This window comes from Mugil cephalus, chromosome 16, assembly GCF_022458985.1.
Source record: "Mugil cephalus isolate CIBA_MC_2020 chromosome 16, CIBA_Mcephalus_1.1, whole genome shotgun sequence".
In the NCBI taxonomy this organism is placed as follows: Eukaryota; Metazoa; Chordata; class Actinopteri; order Mugiliformes; family Mugilidae; genus Mugil; species Mugil cephalus.
The window spans coordinates 15,904,462-15,932,231 of record NC_061785.1 but is presented as its reverse complement, the minus strand read 5'-3'; the positions used below and the strand labels follow the sequence as shown (position 1 = coordinate 15,932,231).

At 45.3% G+C, this 27,770-nt stretch overlaps 2 protein-coding genes across 4 annotated transcripts; one reads left to right on the top strand and one right to left on the bottom strand.

The window, feature by feature from the left end:
• Positions 1-286: 286 nt before the first annotated feature.
• ubald1a (UBA-like domain containing 1a) lies at positions 287-17,169 on the bottom strand. 2 transcript variants are annotated; one of them, XM_047608964.1, is made up of 3 exons: positions 16,867-17,145; positions 16,223-16,282; positions 287-2,694 (listed from the first exon to the last, which is right to left on the bottom strand). In XM_047608964.1, the coding sequence occupies exons 1-3, from the start codon at positions 16,972-16,974 to the stop codon at positions 2,374-2,376; spliced, it is 489 nt and encodes a 162-aa protein (XP_047464920.1). In that variant the 5' UTR covers positions 16,975-17,145; the 3' UTR covers positions 287-2,373. The 2 variants fall into 2 exon arrangements, with proteins under 2 accessions (XP_047464920.1, XP_047464921.1); XM_047608965.1 differs by lacking the exon at positions 16,223-16,282 and having other exon boundaries at positions 16,867-17,169.
• Positions 17,170-21,342: 4,173 nt separating this feature from the next.
• foxj1b (forkhead box J1b) lies at positions 21,343-26,090 on the top strand. 2 transcript variants are annotated; one of them, XM_047609274.1, is made up of 3 exons: positions 21,343-21,638; positions 21,824-22,483; positions 23,140-26,090. In XM_047609274.1, exons 2-3 carry the CDS (start codon positions 21,896-21,898, stop codon positions 24,016-24,018), a joined length of 1,467 nt encoding a protein of 488 aa, XP_047465230.1. In that variant the 5' UTR covers positions 21,343-21,638; positions 21,824-21,895; the 3' UTR covers positions 24,019-26,090. The 2 variants fall into 2 exon arrangements, with proteins under 2 accessions (XP_047465230.1, XP_047465232.1); XM_047609276.1 differs by lacking the exon at positions 21,343-21,638 and having other exon boundaries at positions 21,657-22,483.
• Positions 26,091-27,770: the final 1,680 nt, after the last annotated feature.

The window sequence follows — 27,770 nt, the reverse complement described above, 5'->3', positions numbered from 1 at the left end:
TGTTTTACTGCAGAGTGGCAGCAGGCAGAGACGGACGGAGGGGCGGAAAAATAAATAGGTTTGTGGAGCACGAGTGTGTAGTCTGCATGGGCGACTGTTAGATATACTGCACCTGACTGAGAGGCAGCCAAGAGAGACGTTATAACGCATCCATCTCCCCGCTGTCATTATTTAACAAACTGCCGCTGTCGCGCGCAATCCATGATTCACACAATCCCCTTTCTTTGTCAAAACATCTCACTCAGACGACTGCAGTGACGACATCCACACACTCCGCTGTCCCGAATAGGTTGACATACAATATTTATTTAGGTTCACAAAAATGATAAGTTAATTATCAGGTAGTCCACAAATATTGTGGGAATGGTCTCATACAGTCATACAAGGGGGGGAACATACATGAGAAACCATTTAGGAACAGGCCCACCCAGAAACGCTCTGATTTAACCAAATAAAGTATGAAGCATGGACAAAGGATGAACATGTGTTTAGTCTAAATAATAAAAAGGAAGTTATTTTTTTTTTCATTATTATATTCATAATTTTCCTAATAATTTTTAATCCTTTAAAAACAAGAGACCCTCTGCTATTCAAAATATTTCTTATTACTCTCTTTTCTTTAATGAATGTAAAAAATAATCCAAAGAGGACAAACTAAAAAAAGGAGGGGGCAGACCCTGCATTTAAAATATTGCCGTGTGTCAGGGTCATCCCTGAAGTGTCCAGTATCAGTGGACCAAGGACTGGTCGAAATTAGAAACCTAAATGTTGTACAAAGCCCTCCCCGGTACAGTATCTAGAGGGCGTATATAAACGGTAGATCTGAAAGTAGTCTGTAGTGTCCCCAAATGACCTGCGGTGGCCTTCCTGAAGCTGTCTCACACACACTTTTGTTTACTTCTCGTATTAATCCAATTTCGTGTTTACAGCGAGACGTCTATTGCATTTCTATGAACTTTGGGAATGACCCCCCCTCCCACTCCCCCTCCCACTTCCCACCTCTTATGTCCACCCCGTCCCATATCACAACATGTCTCGCCCTCATGTATGTTTGCTACAAAAGATGTTACACGTTATGAACACATCATGCAAAGTGGCAATTCTGTTTACAAAGATGGAGTAGTCGTGTTTTTTTTTTTAACTGTAGCAATTTTAGCTGCATTTGATTCACTCACTTTCAAAAAAAAAAAAGAAGAAAACAACAACCTGAAGTCCCACCCATGTCCGAAGCCACCTCCCTTAACCCTTCAACGAAAACAGAACAATTAGCATTACAAACGATATTATATTAAACCATGATTTCTCACTTTTTCTTGTAATAACCCAAATCTCCAGAAAAAAAGTGGACAGTTGTAGAGTCCAGGTTTAAAACTGTGTCAGGAAAAAGCCATTACAGCGAGGATCAGTTAGCATAAACCAGAGTGGCTGCTGCCTTTAAGAAAAAAAAAAAAAAAACTTTAAAAACATGTCCTGCGTCGGCGGCGGCGGCAACAGTTGGTTTAAGAAGAATCCCTGATTGGCTGAAAGAAGTCAGGTGACCACCAGGTGAGGTAAGAAAAGTCCCACCTTTAAGGATGGGGATGACAACATGGAGGTGTTTCCTCTAAACCCTAGCGTGTGTGTGTTTGTGTGTGTGTGTGTCTGTGTGAATATATATATATATATATATTTATATATATGTATGTGTGTGTATACATTTTTGATTACAAACTGACCACCCGCTCACATGCGTCCACAGTCACACTCAAGTGCGTGATGATTTTTGAGTCAATCTAAAACACTGCATCGCAAGTTCCTCTCTCCTCATGCAGCACAGACTGTTGCAGAAACACAGAAAACCAGTGGCTAAAAAACACTGGTGGAAAAGATGAAACGAAACGAAAAAAAAAAAAAAAAAAATCAGATAAAACTAAAAAATAAAACTGAAGTTTGCTGCCTTGAATGTCCTTGAACATCACATAGAATCCTTGGGCGCGACAATTTTTTTTTTCATTTCTTGTTTTTTTTTTAGTTCAATAATATTTCTTTCATCTATGCATTTACTTAGGAAAAAACTAACAAAGATCTCAGTTGCTCTCTTATTACTATGTGTGTGCGTATCTTTTTTTTTCTCTTTTCTTTTTTTTTTTTTTTGTACTGACGTTTGCATTGGTTTTCTCCTCTTCTTAAATTGTCCACGTTGAGTTTTTCTTGGTTTGCGTAGATTCTCTCTCTCTTTCCGCTATCCTCCGCGTTTTGGGAAAAAGATCCAGACCCATTTCTATGCATCATCGCCTCCCAGCCTTCCCCGCATCCATCCCCTGATTCCCCCTCCCTCCTCGGCTCCTCCGGGTGTAAGGGAGGGCGGGGGGCGCTTCAGTCCCACGCGGCCCTTCATCTCTCCGCCTCCATCGCTACGCTAGCCTTCTGCTCGGCCCCTGCGTGCGGGTTCACCCCCGTGGGCCAGGCGGGGCAGGGCTGCGTCGGGGGCTGCCCCTGAGTCCAGAGTCCCTGTGGAGGCTGCGGCACGTTAGGTACATTTGGTGAGACTCCCCAGCCGCCGACCTGGGGGGGAGGCGGCGAGGTGGCCATGGAGGCGGCCATGGGGCTGCCGCTGCTGCTGTTGAAGCTCTCGGACGCCTTCAGCCGGGAGAACATGGTCAGCGCGTCTGGGAAGTTTGGGGGCGTCGCTGGTGTGTTGGCTGGGGTGCACATCTGAAGAGAGGGGGAGGAAAAGACAGTGATTAACGTACGTCCGTATCAGGAAACTCACTTTTGACATTCCTACGCTCCCATTCTCCTGTTTCTATAGTGATGAGAATTTGATGCGGACCCTGCAGGAGACATGAAACCTGCAGACCTGCACCGAGGACTTGGTGGTATTCCGGGACAGGATCAGGATCTCTGGCGTGTTATGTTCGATCGTGATTAAAAAAAAGAACATTTAGAGAAAATAATGCTGATGGGGGATATTGTCAGGTTCAAGCAGTCAACTGAGTTCATCTACCAGTGGAATGAGACTAACGCAGCTTTCCCTCTTCAAACTAACATCACTAGCCAATCAGAAGTAAGGTGGGGGTACAGCTGCATCTGATGGTGCAATCAATACAACTTGGGGAAAAATGAGAAGAAATCACTGCTTCCAAAAAAACGTATTTTAAAGTTCAGCAAACGGTCAAAATATAACAAATGTATTATTTCTCCTCTGAGTTAGCGTTAAGTTTGAAATTTCCGAGTTGGAATATAGGATTTTTGAGTTTTCATGAAGGCATCGTCTAAGTCGACGTTTTTTCATTGAAGTCACTTGTTGTAAAGACGGAGAGTAAATTTATGAAGGTAGCAGAATGTGTCCTAACTACACAAACAGAAAATGTACGTGATGTATGTTATTTTAAACCAGAAAGTCACACCTTCCAAACATGCTGCTTTCGACAGTTTTTAGAAGTATTTTATAGACTAAAATAAACTGTTGGGTCACTAATGAAAAACGGTCGTTGACTGTCAACAGAGTAAAACGCTTCTCGTCTTGTGACCGCCCCACTTCTGCTTTGTTAAGACTACTGTCGGTGAAGAAACTGCCCCGTTGCGTAGAACGTGTTTCTTCCGCTGTGAGTCTACAGAGAGTTTTTCCCCCCCTCCTCCTTTATCATAACTGAAAGACACCGTATCCACTCCCATGCAGCTGGAGTGGAAAACAACTCATCTACAAGGGGCTGGTTATTGTCACAGAAAAGGAACAAACCTTCCCCCAGATATGTGTATGAGTAAAGCAGATTTTAAAGCAGTGGGAGATAAATATAGCGCGCGGCATGTTTTGTATAACAGAAGGGAGATTTAGGGGAATCCCAGCCAGAGGACCTAGATGATGACATTACAGTGGTCTATTTACATCCACATCCTGTTACATCTGTAACATGAAATCCTATCTGATGCGGGAATCTAGATAAAGTTCAGACACAGACACAAACACACACACACACACACACACACACACAAAGGCTCCTTGATTTTATCCCCCTGGGCTTTGACCCTCCTTTGTTATTGTTCTACTACTAGGGGAGTGGTTCTAGTGGCCATGCATAGCACACACACACACACACACAACACACACGTGCCAAAAACAACACTGGAGAACATGGCACCTTGTAGAAGGCTCTGCACAGAAATAGTACCCCCCTTCCTCATCCTCATCCTCACCAACATGGCTTCTCACGCGCTGCTCTGTGACCTGCTTCCTCCTGCTCGTCCCCCGTCTGTTTGTGACCAGGAAAATAACAACCGACCGTATTCCACAGGGGCACAGAGGTGGAGCCACGTTTAGCCAAGAGGCTTGCCATCTAAAAATAAGAGAGGCCAGGCTGGGCTAAAAGGACCCCCAAGTCCCCAGGCCTCAGCAATGTAAGAAAACAGCCCGGCAGCTCCAGGGACTCAGATCCTATAAGATCAAGTTCACTCACATTAAATGAACTTTAATTTGCGTCTTTTGTGCCTTTTCTTGCTCAGACACACTAGTTGTTGCTCGTTACGTCAAGTTTCCCATGGGTACCGGGGTATGACATGTAACTACTAGGCTGTTTGTTTTCGAGATGAATTTTCCAGTGAATTCCAGTCACAGGCTTCGTGAATCACACATGAGTAGCAGCAGCTGGGGTGGGGGCTGGAAAACAACAGTCCCCTTGCTGACAACCAGAACTCACGTTGACCTGTGGTATCTAATCTACTCTCGGCTTAATCACCCAGGATGAGCAGACTGTGACACACACACACACGCAGTGTTAGTGTACAGACAGCCTTCAGAATAAAAAAAACAAAACAAAAAAAAAACAACACCGGTGGCGGGAACAGCGTTCCTCCCTCGGGGTTGTAATCAAAGCAGCGTGCCCCCTAAAACTGCTGCGGCTTGCAGGTTAGCACGGTCCGGGGCCGGGCTGGGCCGGGCTCAGAACGAGCCAGAGGTTCTCAGAGAAGGCACGCTGTTGTGAAAGGTGAGCGCGTCCACCGTGCACTCTGACAGGAAACGCTGGCTCATGTCTCTGAGGCCGCTTCCTGCGGTAAAAAGACACCCTGGAAAGCTGAAACGACCTCTGTGATCCTTCCTGTTCTTCGGCGGTGGACTTCTTAAACCCCCGTGATGAGTTTGCGAGCCTGCGCGGAGGACAATGGAGGCGGCCTCCTGCTTCTCGCCTGCTGCCGAGGAATGGAAAACGAGGACGGAAACGCTCACACATGAGAGGCCTTTGCGTATGACTTGCTCGTCCCTAAACCCGTCCGCAGATAAGCAGGTATGAATGCGCACCTGCAAGTCTGCAGAGCAACCATCCCCGTTCCTCTCTACGCCGCAGCCTCGAATTTAACCCGACACCGAAGCTCACACGCCGAGTTAGTTAGACGAATGCCGACCTCCCGCAGTTATGAAACAACACGACACACTTTTGTGTTACCGCGCAGAAGACCTTGGACAGAGTCAGACGAGACGGTATCGACCCAAAAGGACGAGGGGGGAAAAAAAAAGGAAAAGCGGCCACTGTCGTCTCCGCCAGGATGTCTGAGCTTAGATCTGAGGGCTTATCAGACACCTTCACACTGATAGAAGCTTCAGCAGAACAAATGCATTCTAATGCAACAGCCCTGCACTAAGTCTTAGCTTCAAGAAGGTTTTGATAATCAGCATTTGTTTAAAATAACAGAGAGCTGTTGATTCTAGTGAGTGGGCTTCGGCTAAATAACAGAAACACTTCGGCGTTTATTTTTAACCCCAGCGCAGGACTGTTATACTACACTGCATTACTTTTCAATGCAATAGCATGGCATGTGAGTTACATTACATCAAACGCACACTCGTTGTTTGCAGGGGTGCTTTTATTGTGTCTAAATGTAGCCTCCTAGAGCACACGGCCCTAGAGAGCTGCTTCAGAGAAAACGACTGCAGAGGTAAAGACTCCCACATCCTACACAGAGATTAAAAGAGTCACTCTGGTGCAGCTCTCTGAGAAAGCAGGTTACTCTGTGTGTGTGTGTGTGTGTGTGTGTGTGTGTGTGTGTGTGTGTGTGTGTTTTTCTTCCTCTTTGTGTGTATTAAGCAGCCTAGTAGCAGATTAACTCTCGCTGCATTGACGCAAGGGCTGAAAAACACTGCGAAAAGCTGCTGAGGCTGGTGTGTACAGACCAGGGTCCAAACGCGGTTGACTCTCGGACAGCTGATGAGCGCAAGGGCAGCAACAAAACGGTTAATGTTTCATTTGAGAAAACGCCGACCCGCGTTCGCGTCGGGGTTTACGAGCTATTGGAGGTTCGTGGAAAGAAGTGAGGTCAGGTGAGGTAAAACTTGCCTCCACATCGAGGTTACTGTGACACGGTCGATTGTGAGACTTCTGGCTTCTTAGCAAACACAGTGAGGTGAAATCTTAGAGGAGTCAGCTGACTTAACCCAAACAAACCTCTATCTGAGGGCTTAAATAGCTGGTTACCAAGCCAGCAGGGTCATTCAGCTACAGAAAAGAAAAACACTCAGTGATTCTAAACAGGACAGAAATTCTCCAAAGTCTAATCTGCGAAGAAAAAAAAAAAAAGATGTTTACAAGTAGATGCTGCTATTGAATTACAGCGAGGACTGTGTGTGAGTGCATGTAGCAGCATATACAACAGGAAGAGTGCTGCAGCACAGAGGTCTGGCCAATTGTTGAAGATACACAGATGGAGAGACAGGAGAATAACAGACAGCGAGAAGCAGTTTGTGTTCAAAACAGCCAACGGAGAGGAGTTGCCATGGGGACGGTTGTTATGAGGAAGCAGCACAGATCTGCTGTTGACGGGTCGGGGCTGAGGCAGGGCTTATTCTGTGGTCACAGCGGCGCGGCGCGGTGCAGCCCGGCCCGGCCCGGCCCGGCCCGGCCCGGCCCGCCCTGGCCCGGCCCTGGCCCGGCCCCGTCCATCCCCTCTTCAGGTCTGTTTGCCGAGCCCCAGCGTGAGGAACGCGCGGCCGAGCCGCGGCGGCCGCTCTGAACAAGCCCGGCCCGAGCCTGGCTCCACGCACCTTCAACACTCCTCCGTTTGTGTACACACGGCACAAGTGTGTGCGTGTTTGTCCACCAACACGGATGAGCCCAAAGTTATTTTCAGTCTAACCAAAGACATTCCTCAGAAATATCAAGTGTGTGCATGTGCCAGGCAGGGAAGGCTGAAAAGACGGAGCGTTATATCCTCCTGTAAAGTCGTGCAGAAGATCCAGTTGCTGGCCTCAGTGTAGCGTTTACATCAGCGCTTGACCTCACACCTCCTCACACACTCTCTTTGTCAGTCTCGCAGGACATTTTTCCTTCTAGCTGTTTTTTTTTTTTTGCAGTGAATGTAATGTGATCTACATGTTTCCATTCATTTAGCTGAGCAAATACACAGAGTCCTCATTGAGCAAAAATGTCATATTCAAGTTAATTACTACAGTCCAGCTAATGTTGGTTACGTTCAATGGTTCCAACATTTAAACATGTGGGAAGAAATAAAAGAAAAGTATACTGAAGCGCTTAAAGTGTGTCTGACAGTAAAGACACGTTAATAAAACTGTATATAGATGCACCGTTTTCTCTCCCTCTTCCTTCTCTCCGAGACGCTCGGTTCACACATCGTATGTCAGCTCCTGTGCCGAGATCTGAGATCTGCGAGACACGAGAATCACAGTGAAACATGAGGGGCTGACGTCTCAGTCCTCACATCCCAGCTCACCTTCTGCGCTAGAGTTACATTATCTGACTCCTACAACTGGGAAACGCAACGTGGACTGAGAGCAACAGGGCAGATTTAAACACTCTTGACCGTAGACCTGAGACGTGCTCATCTGACACGCGACTGTGCCGTAACAACAGGTTTCCAAACCCGTTTCCAACATCAGCGGTGGCTTATGATTTCTGCAATAATGACATAATGCTGACATCAAGCGAGTGAGTATAACCCAGCTGGCATGCACACGCAAGTTTATGTGGCCATTTTTACCAAGTCTATCTATAGCGTTGTTTTGCCTACAGTTCAGCCTCAACTTTTAGTAACTTATAGTTTAATTCTATTTGTTGCCGTGTTTCCAGATGCGCTTGTCCCTGCCATCCATCTCCTTCTTTTTTAGAGTTTTTAAAGTTTATTTTTTATCTGGTGCATCAGGCCCTTTTTCTGAATACCTTCCTAGACTCTTGTTTCGTTCTCCCAGACACATGGAGCCTCTGACTTCACAGAAGCGTAGGGCCTCTGTGATCAGCGTTTCATGAACGTAATTGACAAGAATGTAAAAGACATTCATTTATATGTAAAAAGTCTAAAATTGTAGCTTTAATTCCAGTGTTCCACCAAAGCTGCTGAACCGCCTGCGGTACTGGAGTATGAATGGTCTGTTCAGGAGTGTAAAACCACAGCAATGAAATAGAACAAGCTGTCAACTTTCTATATATATTGCTGAGGTCGAAAAAAAAGTTGGCGAGATATAGATAAGTGTTGTTGCTTGCGCCAGAACCAGGCCTCGGCCGGTCTTAGATTAGAGTTTATATTCATTGTGAGACATTCATTCCTTTTTTTTTTTTTGCTTGGGCTTGCGAGAAAATAACATTTAAACCTGGCAACGACGCAGATCCCTGTCCGCTGTGAAGCGCGCTGCTTTCGCTTCTGAGTCCTGTCGATGCAATCTGAAGTGATGGCCCCTGATAAAGCAACGCTCGGCGCGGGAGAAATGGTGGCTATTAATCTCTGATATGAAGTGCTTTGAATTTCAAGATTAGCTACGATACGAAACGTCTCCTTGATAAATCAAATTACTGGCAAACGGTGCAGCGAGCATGTTTAGTTAAGGTTACATGAACTGGAATTGGAAGCGTCGACTACAACATGATTCCCAAATCTGTAACCTCAACAGATGTTGGTTGACCAGAAGAATGTCCAATAAACAAACTACTTGTGAGTCCGTTTCATTACTGGCATTCAGGCAGGGCTTACTAGCAAAGCCCAGAGTTAAACAGACGCAATAAGCTAATAATTTCCATTTATGTGCAAAAGGTATGCTGCAGACGTGAGCACGAGAAGGCCTAGTCACAGGAGGAGGAGGAGGAGCTTCGGTAAAAGCTGGGACAAAATGGAAGGAGAAGCTAGAATAAAGCAGAAAGTGCTGAATAGACCACAGCTGCATTAACAGTACATGATTCTGCCTGCCTGTTAAATGTTTAACTAAAGGAGTGTCCTTATGGTGCGTATGTAGCCTGGCACTGCTTTTTGTTTTGAAGCTGCTGCTCTAAAGTCAGGGCCCAAGAGGGAGAATTAAATGGATCAAGGTTTTAAAATGCTATGTCTCCTGCTTCTGATGCCAAAAAAAATCATTAATTTAAAGGAATAAATTAAATAAATATGTTATCTCAATGGAAATGCCCAGTAACCAGCGCCTGATCTGATTATTTGGATTCCTGTGTGTTGTGAAACCACAACATACTAACAAAACAGCTGGTAGACGAATGTGCTGACAAGTTGGCAATACTTAAATAAATGCTGCAAATACTTTCAGAGACATCCCCGGCTGCACCTTCAGGTACCGACCGCTCAGAGAAGGGGAAACACCAAACAGCAACACTTCCATCTATTTTTACCGTCTGCTCGCCAACATCCCCCTCAACGCTGCGACATTGCGACACTCGCGTCAGCGCATCAACACACAAACCAGACAGGTGACTCGCCGCGTTTTTAGATGGTATCTCGCCGCCAACGCGAGAGACGGCGGTGTCGTCTTCACGGGAGCGGCTGCGCGGCAGAATTAGACGTTTCTTCCCTCAACTAAATAAAGGAAGCCGACAGGTGCTGCCGAATGTTTCAAGCGACCGTCGCCTCCCCTTCCTCACCCGCGACCCCTCGCCCGGCTTCAAGCAGCTGAGCCCCGGAGTCTTTGAATGTTTGTGCGCGAGTTCATGTAGCATACGCACACACGCGGCCCCAGATGGAGTTTGCTCAGGAGAAACTCGGTTGATTATTCGCGAGGCCAGGCTCCGCTTTCACAGGGGTGGTGTCGCTGTGTAATATGGGAAGTGCGACGAGAAAGAAAGAAAAAAAAAGACGCAATGACAGAAAGCGTAGTGAGAGAAAGAAAAGAGGGCACTCATAGACTGAAGAAGAGAACTGGGACTGAGTAGAGTGTGTGTTCACAGTGAACTGCTCCCAACAATGGCTTACGGGCTAACAATAGGTGTTCAGTGGCCCACTCGTATCTAGAAAAGGAGTTTGGTCCGTCCGCTGGTAGCGGGCTGGCAAAAGAAACAACTGGGGCAAAGGTCATCACAAGGGACAACGGAACAAGATTACACTCGGTTTGCCAAAAGATATCTTTCTTTCTTAAGGCTATGTATGCACAATTATACAACTTGAGATAAGCCGGTTCCCAGTTTCAGTGTGAATCACTGAACATTACCACACATATTTAAATCGATAATGCAAATCACAATCTCACTGCTTCAAAAGGGCAGCTTTATTAGTGTGATTCGTTCGAAACGGAAGCAAACAGAAGCTTCACTGTGACGACTGAGTCAACATGTTCACAAACAAATACTAAGGGGTCAGTTAATGGAAGTGGATCAGTTGAAGTCTCAAAAGGGAAAGATCTAAAATGTCAGCTCACATTAATATCATTAAAAACCTAGAAGCAGTTCAATAAATTATTGTTGTGATTTACAGCTAGGTATCAGTAGAGACTCTGATTCAATTTAATTTTTTGTTTTGCTCAGATACATAAACAAATTTTTTATTACCATTACTTTTTTACTAGACTTACTGTATTTTATGTGTTATGGTATAATATTTTACTTGTAGTTGGCACATTTTGCATAATGGCTTTTTGTCCAGCTGGTTGCTAAATGCTTTCACACATCAGAGTTCTGGGCCCTCACACATGGACTAATTAAGTCAGGTAAAGAAGGTCTCGCAAGAGCACAGCGAGATTTCTCACTAGGATAAAGGATATGGATTATATTTAAAAAATAATAATAATCCACTGATTTACGCAATCAATACTGGATCCTTCACATGGAGATCTGAGATCAGAGGAAAACTGATTTTTTTATTTTTTTAAATCTTCACCTTTTAAGAATCTATCAGCAGATGAAGGGCCAGAGAAGGGGATCAAACAGTGACTGGGGAAAAGTCAAAAATCGTGAATGTGAGTCAGGAAAGCAGGAAAGGGATGAACATTGCTAGGAAGGGTGACAGCGGATGAATAGTACCGCTGGGCCTGAGCAACTAATCAGCTGACCTGAGGCAGACTGCGGCGCCACGGCTAACCTGACCCAAAAAAAAAAAAAAAAAAAGGCAAGGGACAATGAGACAACGTTGCCTTTATGTTGCTTGTGTTTCCTCAGACACACACCTAACCCCCTAACCCCTGTGTGTGTCTGCAAGTGTACTCGGTGTCTCCAGGAATCAGTGTGAAACCCAATCTGACTACACCGCCCATAAACACATCTGGTGCTCACAGCCATCCCAAATGGATTCTTATTCACAGAGTCCCTTGAGCCAAAGTTCCTGTGTGTGTCTGCGCGCATGCCTCTGTGTATGTGTGCTTTTGTTAGTGTGTGTGTGTGTGTGTCAGTGTGTGTGGTTAGGATTCTGGGAAGCCTTGCTCCAAGAAACATGCAAGGCAACATGCTAGAACATGCAGAGTCAGGCCAAGCCTCTTCAGATGTGGCTAACTGCTGGGCATGGCTGTACGACATGCGGGTACACACACACACACACACACACACACACACACACACACACACACACACACACACACACACACACACACACACACACACACACACAGATATGCAGGCACAGATGCATGCGCGACCATTAACAACGTTAACAGATCTAGGCATGATCATGTGTGAAATCTGAGACACTTTGCTGCATGCACAGCCACAGGATTATACTGCACACCCTCATGAAATCACAAACACTGGGAGAAAATAAACTGGATTCACCTAATTCTGCCCCTAATAAACTGTCGGCAGCAGGACAGAGGACACCTTGTTCCAGCAGTGGCAGAGACACAAAGCAGCTCTGTGTTAGCTCGGTTATTGTATCTTCCACCCAAATACCTGGCATCGCCGCGCTATTAGCCGCGTTCATCCTAAGTGCTGCCCAAACACTCTCCCCCGCTCACCTTCAGCGATTCCCCACCGGCGTTTAAGGAACAATCCAAGTGTCCTTTATTTTATTAGTCAGGCTTTCTCAATCTCTTGCAGCGTGATGATAAAAGGCTGGGAGAGGAGTAAGAGCAGACAGTCGCCCGTGTTTTCACATGGTGATTTATGAAGGTAATTATACCTCTGCTCTTCTGCATGAGCGCACCACACACTTCTCACAGAGGACATCTTGCATGGATGAGAAAAGTTAGGATTTCTAAAAATCCCTTTTCGAAGCCACACCCGGACACCGAAACCAAGTGTTTGTAGTTACCAAAAACACCCTCTGAAACACACACACCCACACAGAGCGAACCCCCTCCTTTCTCTTGCTGGGTGTTCATATTGCCAGGAAACCGTCTTTGAACAACCTCAGACCCACTTTTATCACTGCCCAGCAGCGGTTGATGCTATTCTCCTGCATCACTGTACCCAGCCCGTCAAGAGTTGAACGTTGCCCTTCATAAAATGCTAGTTTCATTCATCTCATGCATGACTGCTTGTGTGACCAACTGCAATAAAAAGGTGATAAATCAAACAACGTAACTGTTTGTTTTTTGACAGGGACACGGGCAGAATATAGGCCAGGAGGAGTTCAATCAGGAGCGGGAGCAAACACCTCGAGGCATCTGAATGAGTATGGTTGACTTCTTATCAGATAACAAGGTTAAAAAAAGATAATAATTAGAAAGGGAGAAGACCACATCCACAGAGCCCCATCAAAGTTCTTTACGAGGTAGTGGTGGTTTATTTTTTTACGTTCACCGCGAAACCACATCAAAGCGAGAACAAAGAAACGCCACAAAACAAACAACTCTGATCATTTGCTTATTTTATTTACAAAGGAAAAGAATGAGCAACGTCACTCGAGATTTTTCTTTTTCTTTTTTTGGAAGTCGGCATGCCATTCAACACCACAGCCCCTCGCGTCACTGCTACCACATGAGGGTCTCGCTAGATTGTCTTTAGCAGCCATAACACAGACTCAGCTTAGTCACATGATGGGAGTCACATGTTCCCAGACAGCGGTAGAAGCCGTCCAGCTGGACTACTTCCTCGTCGGTGGTCACATGAGGATTCATTCACTTTATTATAGCTGTATGTGTCCCACATGTAGAGATATTACTCAAGGAAAGAGTGACTGGAGCGAACATGCAGTTAAACGGCAGCGTTTTTCCATCTGGATCCATGTAGACACAGTGTGGACCCCTTGGAGACTGTTACAGCGTCTACCTGGTTTAAAAAAATCCTTTAACACATGCATTCTAAGTGTGAGTGAACATGTGGATGTGTTGATCTGACTTTGAGAATGAGGCAAAAGCAAATGACATGGCTGTAAAATTCTTAGCCGAGGCGTTAGCCTGACAGCATCATAGAGGGAGAGATGAGGAGTCGCAGTGCAAACTGCAGACAGAGACTATGGCGCTCTGTTAGTAACGCTGGGCCACCTTTCGCCATGAAAGGGTCCATTTTGGATCGGTGCGAGCATCCTGTAGGAATGCGTTGCGGTCGCTGTGTTTGTACGGGCAGGGTGCGTGTGTGTGGAGGAGAAAACTGGGAGTAGGCGAGAGGGATTTCCACAAAACTACAGAGCAGGTTGGTCTATGATTAGAGCTCCTGCGTCCGCGCCGGTACGCGGACGGAAGCTTTGATTGCTTTATTAAAAAAACGCAGAGGTGAATGGGCGGCTTCGTCGAGCCAAAATGCAACACACGTGGATTATATAATGTATGAATAACAAACAAGCGTCTTAAATGCAGGTCTGCGCAGAAACTACCTCTTTTACGTCATGAGCCAAAACACAGGCACGCCCTTGAGATTGTTAGGACTGTTGGTAAAATTACAATGATAAGAGCTTTAACTAAATCCTCCAGTCTTACACAATGACGCACTAGTGAATGGACCTACTAACCCTGCTGTCTGATATTCGACACAGGCTATAAACCCCTGACATAAAAATGATTCATTACCGGAGGACAAATGAGCAAAATGAGGATACACATCCTGCAAATTGACCTAATGACTGCCACAAATCCCCACCTGACAATCTTTGTTCAGACATAAGACGCATTTCTTATACAAAGGCACTTTTGAATTCAAGATTATTTCTATTCTAGGATGTCAAATTTAGATAGGAAATTGATTCGCAGGACCGCATTCAGGCTCGCACCTTGTCCCCGGGCCTCCAAAACAATAGCACAAACCGCCTGAATGAAAAGAATCCATAAACTAACTGACTTACGTGACGTCCTGATACGCCACGCTGCCAAGTATTGCACATCTACGGGCTATCTGACGGGGCCACTGGGTTTGGACTGAGGCTCGCAGCCAAAACACCAATCTCAAGGATGAGTTCATTTTGTGTTGTAACACAAAATATTGATGCAAGAGCAGCATTTACAGAAATACAGCCTTGTGTTTAAACCCGAAGAGAGACAGCGTGAGCGAGGGAGAGGGGGGGGGGGGGGGGGGGGGGGGGGGTGGGGGGGGGGGGAGTGAGAGTGAGAGCAAAGTGGATTAGATCTGTATACCAACGAACATTGTGGCCCGATAAGCTGCATGAAGGCTGGACACGCTGCCCTACTGTAGTACTGTTGTGACTCACACAAAACGCCCACACGCACAAAATACAAATGTACCCATGTAAAATATGCACGTGCAAACACACATGCTGGTATATGCAAAGAAGGGACCGCGAAACCTGCGATTATGCAAGATCCCGTCTATAACAAAAGCACCACAAACACATGTAGGTTGCTCGCCGCTCTGACTTTCATTATCCATCCTCTGCAGCAAGCTCAGCGTTATCTGGCAGATGCACGGCACGGGACAGCTCCTGGCGAACGGTTCGCTCTCTAAATTAAAGTGAGACGGGAGATGCTCTTATTTACTGATCACACGAGCGAGGCTTTGCTTTGCTCTTTTGTCTCACTGTGATAAAAAAAATTCTTCAGGGCGCAGCGGCTACGTGCCGCCCGGCGACATCTAACTTTCTCCGAGGATATGAATGTGCACATCCTCACGCGCGAAGCAATAAAAAATCTAACCCTTTTATCCCAATTGCTCTCCCTCTCCTCTGCAGACACGCGGCTATAACGTCTAGCAGTTCAAGGACCGTTCCCACAGCGCGCCAACACACACAACCGAAGAAGCGCAAGCTTTTGGGAGCGAGCTAAAACAAACAATCGACAATTTTTTTTTTTTTTTGTCCAAAATCCCTTCACATCCACGTCAGGGCCCTTCCAGCGGGCAGCTGTCGCTGGACGCTGCCATGCAATGCAGCTGCAAACAAAGGCTCGTCTGCTGCCAAAGAAGGCTGCTGCTGCTGCTGAGAGCCCAAATACTGCTAGTGTTTCATAACGTTCAACCCCTGTGCCTGTGTGTGTGTTGTGTGTGTGCAGAGTGCCCTTCCAGTTTACTCTGATTTGTCTCCCTCATAAGTCCCCAGTGTGCGTTGTGTCAGGGGCAGCGACGACCCGACGATCGGGGGGGGGGGGGGGGACAGACAGTCACCCGAGGAGAATTCAGCAGCAGCAGCAGCACGAGGGTCTGTTTGTGAGAGGCAGCTGTCCTCTTCCTGGAAAGAGACTTTTTTTTTCTCTCTTTCTCAGAAACTGAGGGGTCCTTCCTTCCGTCACGCTCCTCAATTGATACAATGACAAATGAGGAATGTCATATCTACACAAATCACTCTCGCCTCCTTCTGTTTCTCTCATTTACACACACACACACTCACACACACACAGTGTCTCCCTCTCCCTCACTGTGGCTGCTCCTGCTGCATGCCTGCCAGTGTGTTTATTTCTGGAAGCTCACAACATGGCCGACATGTGCTTTGTTATTGTTAGTACAACATCATCTCTCTCGGTCTATAGGGGCTGTTCATCGTGCCCCAGTCCCACCCGAAACAACACCACGGCTTTAAACGAGTGCCACCTCAGCATCAGATTTCACGTGACGTTACAGATGCAAAAATTAACGAGTGTTAAAATGTGTATTATTATCATCATCATCATCATCACCACCACCGCCACCACCACCCCCTCCTTTTTCCTCCTCGCACTCACCATTTGATGATGATGGCCATATGGAATATTTGTTTCTTGAAAAAAGGCACTGAGGGCAGTCTAAAATGAAACACAGAAAATAAACGGCGTTAATTAAAGTGTGAAACTGGGCGTTTTATATATGTACACACAGCTGATGGGGGGGTTCGTCTGTGTCGAGGCGTGCTGTATAAAACATAAATACAAAAGGCACGCTGAGAAGGGGGGGAAAAAAGTGCTAGCTTAATCTATAATCGGTTCACCGCAGACTAAACAATAATGCATCAAGCTACTCCTTTGTAGGCTAGTCGATACAACACGGCGGTCATCTTTATTGCGTAATAGCACTCTGGCCTCGCCTGTACACTGCTGTCATGTGTCGGATTATTGTATTTAATCTAGAGTGAGGTCTAATTGGATATGCTAGCTCGCTGTACGCCTCGACACACTGCGTTGCTATGCACCCGCTACTCGGACTAAAGCGCACATATATACATGTACTACAAATGAAGCAAAAGTTGTGCTTAAAAGTGGACACCTATTAAAACGGACACGGACAAGACTAGCGCGCTGTCTCGTCTGGAATTACAGTGTCTTTAAAAACTAGTCAGACATAAACATTGCCGTCGGCCCCCGTGTCGTTTCCCCTTTCTGCCCCCGTCTACCTCAAACTGCCAATGTGCCGCTTGCAAAAGCTGCTTCGCCTGGTCTGCCGCACAACCCGCCGTCAGGACGAACTGGTTAATCATGACTTGATGTTTGAGTTCATCCATTTTCGACGAAGCCCGTGTCCTAGTCGCGGCGGCTGGCTCTGGAGCAGACTTTCGACCGTTTTTCCTCTCTTTCGTCACTCTAGTTGTATTCCGTTTTCCTCTGCCTCAGTCGTCCACCATTACAGCCGGTTGAGCAAACACAAATATTTACTGTAGGAGCGGTAGTGGAAGGAAGGAAGGCTTCGGGAGATTGACAGGCGGACGCAGCCAATCAGGGAGGAGCGTGGCCGGTGGGACTTGTATGCTGCTGGCGAAGGGTCTGGTGTCGGCGTGTGTTTAACCGCGTGGCTGCGGGTTAGTTTCGACGCCTAGACACGCATTAAACAAAAAAAAGCTAATTGTCGTGAGCGTATTGTTAACCACGACCCACTCGGGAGCGTTGAAATCACTGCAAATCAGTATAAAATCCTCGCCGGGGCACCGGCAGGAAGGGTTTGTTTTGGACTACAAGTCCATGAGCACGCGCTTTGTTTGTAAAGCTCTGGAAGGCAGACTTTTGTGAATGACGGCCGCTCTCGTCCAATTCCCATGCGCGCTGTGTCACTATCTTGCCAAATATGGTAAACAAATCCACCATCGCCAATTACATCGCTCGGAGTTAAATTAGGGACAGTCGAGAGCCGCGGGTGAGCGCAGCGTCGTGTCTGCCCCGTCCCCGATAGTTACTCACTGAACTACCACGCCGTGCTGCGCCTTATCTGAACGCACCAGTGTGGCCCGCGGCGGTACTACAACGCGCCCCCATCCCTCCTCCGCTGAAATAATAACAGGACTGAATGTCCGTTCTCATTGATGCGTTGTGGGGCAAATTCCCTGTGCGCTTTCCTAAGGACACTCAAAAGAAAAAAAAAAAGGTTGTGGTGTGTTACCTCATGTTCTAACAAAGAATGCATTGTGTTCAATTGCTCAAAAGAAAAAAAAGAAAAAACAAGGAGCGTATATTAATGAATTATTTAACAAAACAAAGCAGGTTGAATGCATTTGTGGTACCACTAATGCAATGAATAAAGAATATAAATAAAGTTTAAATAAAGCATTTAAAGCCAACAACGCCGAATCCCTTTCTTTTTTATTTTCAATACTCATTCCGCATAGTAGTTTATGGTCAGAAAAGGCAACATGCATTTAGAGCAGCAGTTTTAGTCCAGACTGTGTATGTAGCGAGCCGCTAAGAATTGTGGGTAAGTGTAAACTGTAAACATTAGTGGTCTGTGGCAGCTGGAGATGTTTGACGAGTCTGGGTTAAAGAAAGGAAACAGAGACACCTGCTGGTGTAACGAAGCACTACACAAAATAAAACTGAGGCTTGGAGATCTGTCAGTACCTGGTATGTAATTTAATCTGAGGTTCTGCTACTGCTTAACAATTTACAGTTCTGCCTTTATGGGTACTGCCAATGGCAAATACTTTATCCATGGTCAATATATTGCCTGCAGCAGGTGGTGGTTAACATACCCTCAGTTAGAAATACAACAGGGAAATTAAGCCATTATATTAATTATTCATTTAAAGTCACCAGACATCGAAAAACAATATGTATTTTTACCTCGTATAAGTTAATTTTTTTTTTTTTTTTTTAGTTTTTTTGACATGTTTGCTAAGCTCCAAATGAACATGTTAACATTCATTCTACCCCACTTCAAAGAAACCAGATTCTCTCTTGAAGGCACGAGCACGAACATACTGTGAGGCCGGTTAATCAAACACAATTTAATCTTCTAATTCACTCAGAAACAACAAAAACACACATTCAGTTCTGAATTATACTTTTGGGTGAAGCAACATTTAACCAATGTTTACCCTCACATAATAAAGGTATAAACAGTTTTCAACAGGCAATATTTCAAGGGAGTATATGGGAAATCTAATATCTGCACCAATTAATTTGATGATCATGTCTTTTATGTCCACGTATCTTGTGTTGATTATATAAGAGAGAGAAAAATAAATACTTATGAGAATTGTAATTTAGCAGCTCAGGGAACAAAATCCAGCGGCTTTGTAATGTGTGAAGAGGTTTGTGAATTGAAACCGCAGTAAAAGGTTAACTGTACTATTAAAAAGAAATGTATAGTGGGGTGCCAGCCCTTCTCTCAACCCATTAGACGCGCTGAAACCATACTGTATGTGTGCTTAGGTCCGACAGAAGGACAGTGGGAAGGCCGCCAACAATAAGAACAGCTGCACAAACATTTGCCTGTCTCACCATCAAGCCCTTTGTCAAGAAACTAAATAAACCTTGAAACGTTTTAAAAAACCATGCCTCCTTGACGGGACGCGGCAGCTGGCCTGACAAGTGTCCAGGTTCTTGAGGTGTCGTGGCCGCTCATTCATCCTCTGTGCCTCAGAGGGAAAGCCAGACCTTAACCTATGCAGTCTAGTGATGACCAAAGCTGTGTGGGGAGGAAGAGAGATGGCTAGTTCCACATTCTGTATTTAATAAACCTTAGCATGTAGGACACAGAGACATCATTAGTGCATGTGGACCACAGATTCTGTAAAGAGACTCTCATGGTAAAAAAAAAAAAGAATACCATAATGGTTTTCAAGTCATGAGTCAGGGTCCGTGTAGAATGAAATAAGCCACATTTACAAAATACCTTGAACCTTTACTCTCATTCACTTTTTAAGGAAGTCACATACAACTGTAGATTGTTTGTGTAAAAACGACTGTGAAGATTAGACATACTCATCAGCTGAATATGAAAAGGCATAGCTGTTTTCACATGATATTTTTGTATGCAACTTTACATCAGCCTGTATATTCACCGACAACAAAGCAAAGACTTAAGGTAACAAGGCAGGTTTTATGAGCAATTGCAGAGGTGGACTGTGAGATAAAACGCCGCAAGAAGCTGAGCAATCAGACATCTTTAACACTGCAAGGCCCGGCTGAAAATTTCCTGTACATTTGAAAAGTCCTGTGCAGGGACTTAATAACGGGGTGAAAATAATTACCCAGGAAATTGAATCAGACCCCATCCCTGTGGTTAAAATGCAGCAAGGACCTCTGAACGTTCCTAGCTCATGGGGAAAGTTCTTTCAGTGAAATTACAGCTACAGTGAGCGTGCACGCTGCACTCCTTCTTCAGCAACAAAATAGAGCAAACTTATCCACACACAACCACAGCGTGCCTGCTAATCACAGTTCATAAGATTTTGTAAAACCATTTTCTACATGTTCCCTGATGGGTGGTGCCCAACGTAGACGAATTAAAAGTTTTCACAAGAATGATGTGGCCTGCTTAGATTTTTCCCAACAAAAAATGAACTGTGCTTTTTTTCTGCGTGTTTTACCTTCAATGACTCCATACTGCATTTGAAATGAGTGCCCTGTTGATGTAGCTGCGCTGCACTTGTCACCCACTAGGTGGCAATGTTTCCCGGGAGTTCCCAGCGCTTCTCTGCAAACTCAAACAATATCGTCTGGTGTATGATGTTATTGAACAACGTGCACGCAACTCACTCTTGTGTGGCTCTTAAACACGTGAGCTGATTGTGGTCCTGCTCGAGCCTGGCAGTTCTCCAGGATTCACCTGGGTGATGACAGATTCTAAAATGATGAACATGCGATAGTGTTAACTGACCTTATAGTTGTCAGAAGTTCAGCCTTTTTCCCACTGAAAGCAAGAGAAACAGTAATAGGAACAAGTTCCTGTTACTGTTTAGCATGACAAGTGTTTATATACGATTTGTTTGAATTTCTTAATTAGTGGTGTTTCCTTTAACTGGCCCACCATTACATTAAATCTCGAATAAGAATAACAGCAATGCACTGCATGCAACAGATGAGCAAATCATTTTTAAACATATCTACAGTTCTATACTTTACTCTCTGACCTAAATGCCAGCCCTGATACGGGTTGGATAGACAATGGGCAGAATGCCCTCCCCCGCAAAGAAAGCATTCAATTACAGGTGGTGCGCAGAGCGTGATTAAGAATAAGTTTCAGTTAGCATTCGCCTTTTCACGTTTGGTAACAGATCTCGGTCGCCTTTGGTAAATAGGAATGTTAAATACAGGCTTATCAGTTAAAGTGGGCTGTTTTTCCCTGCAGGTGGAAACTACGAGCGGGACCCGTGGCGCGTCTTTTTCAGCGCCAGCGGGGGTGCCGCGACGCGCGCCGCCGAGGTCACATTTCAAGACAAAAGACGGGAGAAACTGGCTGTTCTTATTGCACCACTCCGTGTCCTTATCAGTCTTTATGAGCTAGTGTGTGTGTGAGAGAGAGAGGGAGCGAGAGAGAGAGAGAGAGAGAGAGATGGGGGGGGGGGACCTGGAGAAGATATATATATAAAACCAGCCAATCAGAAATCTCCCCAGGCGTTTAAAGGGATGGTGGGCAGTCCCTCGGGCTTTATGAGCGACTTATTTTACAACCCCTGAGCAATATCTCACGTTTTGACCTCCTACATAGGATCTGAGCCTGTGGATGGATAAGCAGCAACAGCCCGGTCCGCCTGAGTCGTGATGGATCTGTCCTAAACGCCGCTTTCTTTTCTGCCTCCTTCGTGTGAACTGCTGCCGGATGCTCCTCGCCCTCCCCCCTATGCACTTGTTGCGCAGAGACTGGATGCGCCGCTGAGCCCTTGGAGAGGAGAGGCAGGGGACGGACTGCAACAGGTGCACACAGAGCATCTCCTCCAGCCAGGCTGCATCGGAGGTAGGGAGATTACGCACCATTTAGCATTCTGCCGTGTCGATATATTGATCGTTCTGGACGTGTTGACCAAAGATGTTCCGTGGCTGTTGGTGATTTATTTTACACCTGGGTGTCAGAGGTGGTTTACGCTCATTTACTTAACCGCGCTTTTGTTTTGTTTTTCTACTTTTTTCTTTCACCCGTAGGGAACGCTGAACTTTAAATGACAGTTTAAAGACCCTTTGGCAGTCTTCAACCTTTACGCACGCAGAGACAGGATGCCCGTGTTAACGAGCCCCGACATTGCCAACAAGTTTAAGGAGAAATGGCTTGCGGTGTACCCGGAGGATCAGGTCACGGGGTCTGACTCCGTGCCCCTCGACGACAGCCTCACCAGCCTCCACTGGCTCCAGAATTTCTCCATACTCAGCGCGGACCCGGAGCGACCCAACGGCGCCGGGCCGGAGTGCCCGTCCTCCCAGCAGCACCTCTTCCTCAAACGCCTCGGCTTCCCCAGCGCCGGCACCGACTCCCCGTCCAGCCCCCCGGCCGCGGACACCGCCGCCACCGGGATGCCCCTGTACCTCGGGAGCCCGGTCACCTCCGGCAGCGACTCCACCGCGGCCCCCCGGTTCACCAGTTGCTCGCACCCCACGTCCGGTTACCCGCAGATCCCAATCCAGGCGTGCCCTCCGGTGGAGGTTGACTACAAAACCAACTCAAAGGTCAAGCCGCCTTACTCCTATGCGTCTCTCATCTGCATGGCCATGCAAGCCAGCAAGCAGCCAAAGGTGACTCTGTCCACCATCTACAACTGGATAACGGAGAATTTCTGCTACTACAGACACGCGGAGCCCAGCTGGCAGGTAACCGAGACCAGATTACCCCCCTTCTATTATGTATGAGTCCGGTAAATGGTGAGGTGAGCCCTGTGTCCCCATCACACGCCATCATCTTTGAAACGCAGGACATGAGCCAAGGTCTTTCTTTTATCAGTGTGTGCAAACAGACATCACAGATGTTCAATAAAATATTGGAGCATTTGAAAACCTCTAAAGGCCCTTTCTCTCTTGCTAGGATTAGTGTCTCATTACCGCCTTTGATGATTTCCATGACAAGTGTTTTTTAATCCAAGAGTATCAGAAATTTCCATCCTCCTGGAGAGTGCTCATACAGGGTTTTTGTCTGAGGGGAATGGAGATGGGGTGGAGAAAGCACTCTTAATGTGTGTGTGTGTGTAGGTGTGTGTTAATGAGGGCTCCTGAGAGAGATGGCAGCTAAGCACAGCTGATCATGTTTGAAATGCACAGAGCTGCCTGTTATTCGAAAGCCTCATTAGGTACATTTGCTCTCAACAAACAACAACAATACCCCTCCTGCCTCCCTTTCAAAGTGACATTCTTTTTTTCTTTTTCTTTTTTTTTTTTTTTTGCATGACTGGCTCAAATGCACTCAAGACAAATGGGTCCATGTTGAAGCTTTTTTTTTTAATCCTTTTTTTTCTCTTTTGTCTTTGTCACAGAACTCGATTCGTCACAACCTGTCCCTCAACAAGTGTTTCAAGAAGGTCCCCAGGCAGAAGGACGAACCAGGCAAGGGAGGCTTCTGGCAGATCGATCCCCAGTACGCTGACATGTTTGTCAATGGCATCTTCAAACGCAGGAGGATGTCGGCTAACCACTACAGCAACAGCGGCGGCACGCACAGGCAGAGCAAAGCGGTCCCGGGCTATCACGGCACCCAAAATGGCTGCCCCTACCAGGGAGGCAAACGGAAGCACCTTTCCTCCAAGCACAGCAAGCCAACGAGAGCCACGGAGTCTCCTCTCTTGGCCACAGAGGCCAACAGGGTGGACATCCTCAGGGGGGACTTTGACTTGGCGTCCGTGTTCGACGACGTCCTCGGCGGGAACTGCAGCACGTTTGAGGATTTGGACATCAACACGGCGCTGAGCTCCCTTGGCTGTGAGATGGAGGTCACCATGCAGGGGAGGCAGCACTCGGCTGGGGTGGCGAGGTGGTGTGGAGGAGGAGGAGGGGACGTCATGGGTCAAAGCCAGCACATCAGCCACCATCAGTCCTACGGCTACATGGACCTGAGCGCCGCATCCGTGGAGTGCGCAGTCAACATGGGGGAGCTCCATGTGGCCCACCAGCACCCACAGCACCCACAGCAGCACCTGGATCAAGATCAGCTGCTCCAGAGTCACCCGCACCTGCAGCACTTCGAGGAGCCCTCTACGCTCTTCCCAGAGCAGCTGGAAGCGGCGATGCTTCAGCCATGGGAGGAGATTAAAGAGGAGGCGCAGGCCATCCCTCTCACTCTGGACCAAGGCTTCGGCCTGTGCGACGCCTTTTTCACCGAGATGCAGCAGTGGGAACGAGTGGAGAGCTATCTGTGACCTCAGAACCCCCCGAGCAGCACTGACTTATCTGGACAACTCCGATTGCCGGTCGTTCCCTGTATCACCTGAGAGGATAACAGTGGTGACAGTTACGTCTACATCTGCATTCCCTCCCATCATCCTGCAACGCACACAGCATCTATAATTTATTTTTTATGTCGCAACCACCCACGCAGAGCCAGATAACATAGATGTGTTCATTAAAGACAATGTTGTGACTACAAAACTTGGTTGCCGACCAAATTGTGGATTGTTTCCTGGCATAGATTTACATTTTATTCCCGTGGGTGTCAGCTGCTGCGCCGATATTAAAACATTTACAGTCAATAAAGTTTATGTACCAAATTAAATTTTCATATGGACTTATCTCACTCTGTAGAATCAAAGGCAAAAGCTAAAGGCCTTTTTTTTTAAAAAAAGGATGAAACATGAAGAAGAGTTGACTGTGCGCACAAAACACGTCCATCACTTCAAGTTGGACTCCCAGGAGCTCAAACGTGAGGACGCTGTTGCTGCGGATTGTGACGGAAGGAAAGCGAGGACAGTCCGACCTCCCTGCGTCAAAGCGCTCTTCACAAACTAGCACTGTCGCCACGAGACCGAGAAGACATACAGGATTCTATTGTGCTACATTAGCATTAACTTTTTTACTAACATGCAGTGAAATCAGCCATTCAACTGAAATGTCTATGTCGATGGACTATGTCACAGCAAAATGGAGACGAAATAACTTAAAGGAGATTAGAAATCATTCACTTACTACTACACTGTTCTATAGACGATTTAATATATATATATATATTCATTAAAGTATATAGCATGAAGCTAGGCAAGATGGTTTGCCATTCAATATGTATTGCAAAGCAAAAAGAGGAGCAGGTGGCCGGTGGAGGACAGAAGCTGAGTCACGAAATCAAACATTATGCACTTTGATAGGCAGCAGTTATAGGAAAGCAGGACAGCTTTTGTTCAGGAGTTTTATTTTTTACGGTATTAAAATGATTAAAGTTTACTGACCATAATGAAACCGATGCATATATGCTGTAATTGTTACTGGCCTCTTTTAGAAGAATGAACTGCAATAAATCAAACTGGCAAAAGTTTGTTTTCTTATATATACATTTTTTTCCTAATATACACAGTGGGATTTTTTTTTTTTTTTTTTTACATATATATAATATTGCGCCAAATTTGTGGATAAAGAATATGCAGTTCATTGGTGTTTGTGTGTTGGTTAATCACACCTTCCATCCCAGCGGCCCCTAAACTCAGACCAGGCTGCATCTGTTTTGATGGTCACAGAGAGTGGCTCATTCAATCAAGAGGCTCCTGGGTGCTGCTGTGGTTATAATGGATGTGGCGTTTTGTTGTGCTGGATTCATTTCTGTCATTTCATCAGATTTGAAGAATTCTTAGAACAGGTTCAGTAACATCACTGTCTGTGACTCACTCTCATTAGGCTGTTACTTAATCTATAATTTACAGCTGTGAGTAGGTGGAAGTAAAAAAAAAAAAAAAAAAAATTCGCTGTTTTTCAAATCTCATTTTGGCCTGATGATGGAGACCCTGAAACTTGTTTTGTTTTCAAGTGTCTCTTATCCAGTGATGCCAGTCTTGTTCGTTCTGGATTTTTTTTGAAACAGCCACCGAGTGAATTTTTCAGAATGATTTTTCAGATGATAATAACCTGGGTCTTCAGGGTCTGATCAGAATGAAGAGGCGTTTTGTTTTCTGTCACATGGTGATGGATTTTAGTTTGTTCTGATTGATAACGTCGGTGTATGTCTTTTTTTTTTTTTTTTTTTTAATATTTTGTACTGCTTGTTTCCATTAATCTGATCAGAACTCTGAGAGGCATGGTTGGGGGCAGATCCAAAAATTTAACTCTTAAAGGTCCAACTTTCTTATTGTATCATACTGATTATCGTTGGTTGACATGAACTCTTTAATCTTACCATAATATTCTCATTTGTACTTTTTTTTATTAAAAAAAAAAGAAAAAAAAAAGATGTTGGAAATGCAATCATGCCTCGATGCAATAAATGGTGTCAATTAAAGAAAAAAACTGTGGCAGATGCATGAATCCTTGACTTGGATGATCAGAGATCAAAACACCTAGGCTCTAGGAGTGCAGCGTGCTGCTGTGGTGGAGACTATTGTTTGAGTTAGAGTTCTGTGTGTGCAATCAAGAGATAAAAGGTCTATCATGGTTTATCATTAATCAGCCCTGACAGGCCTGGACATGCCTAATGTTTAAAACGTACATGAGGTGGACATAATGGCATAAACACCTACACAGTGTTAGACAACAGAGCTGTTAGAGAGGATTTTTCACTTGAACCCATGTCAGACAAGCCTGTTTTTAACTGTGACTATTGTTTGAGACAATATTCATAAAAACTGAACTCTTATTAATCAGTTTTCACACTTATGTTTGACTTGAGTGCAAGAAAAAACAAGCTAAATACTAACAAGCTTCTCACTGTGGCAACTTTGGCATGCTGATAAAACCCATATGTTCAGTGAGCTAGCATGCTACCAATTTCTGATAAGCAAAACATTTGCTTTATTTAACTCTCAGGCAGTATAACACAGAAACGGTAAGGCTGAAGAATCCACACTCAGTTTGAAGCCTGTCTTAAGGAGGAAGGCCTGGCTTAAGCTAAATGCTAACGTTAGCCTTCTTGCTATGACAGTTTAACAGGTTTAGCAGGTAAGCTATTGTGTTTACCTTGTCCACCATCCCACTTTAAGACGTTAACATTTGACAAGGTTCTTCGAACGTCATTCTTTTTGTGCGTATTTGGGTTATGACCAAAGAACTGGACAAACTGAAACATTGGCATCATACTGGTGAGTGAATCACCAGAGTTAGTACTGGAGGTGATCCTGCTCAAAACATGACTGTCCCTGACAATTCATTCAATAGTTTTCAAGATATTTGCCACAAACCACAATTACCACATTACCATACCAGTGGTGGCAAAGATAGAGAATCTAGGATTCACACTATAGGATCAAGACTTAATAAACTATAGGTTTTTAACAGGGGGTCCGTGACCCCTAGGGGATCCACAGAGGTACTGCATCAGGGTCGCAAAATCCTTGGTTGATTAAGCTTTTCTAATATATGTATATATTTAGTTTCCCCCTACAAATTTATATTTCTTTAAATACATTTGAATCCAACATATTTTAGTAAAGGGATACGGGATAAGCTTAATATTGAATGAAAAATGATTAAAAAAAATGTATATTTATAAATAGCACTAGGACAAGTTTGATACCTTAATCAGTTTGGGGATCCTTGGCCTGAAAAACATTGAAGATCTCTGGAATAAACCACACATGTGACTTGCTGACCTGGTCAGGCCAGATGAAATTTGTGTGATTCAGTTGTGCCTGTGATATTACGTAATGGGGGAAAATAGTTTTACTTTGAATTTATATGAAAACGTTCAGTTATGACTTCTATAGTTGTTGACATCATGAATGCAGACTTAGGTTTCTATCTCACTATCTCCTAATAACACACTTGTAAATACATTTTTTTTTATGCATACATCTGAGCTTTCCTTTTTTTATGGCATGCAAATATGAAACAACTGCCAGTGTGTCACTGAAAGTGCTGGAGCAATAAATACAACGTATCGTGTTTGTATTGTTTGCAGCAAGTCGGACAGAACAACTTAAACTGAGGCCATCTGTGGAGGACAAAGCTGTTATTTGGACATCAATACTCTGCAAAC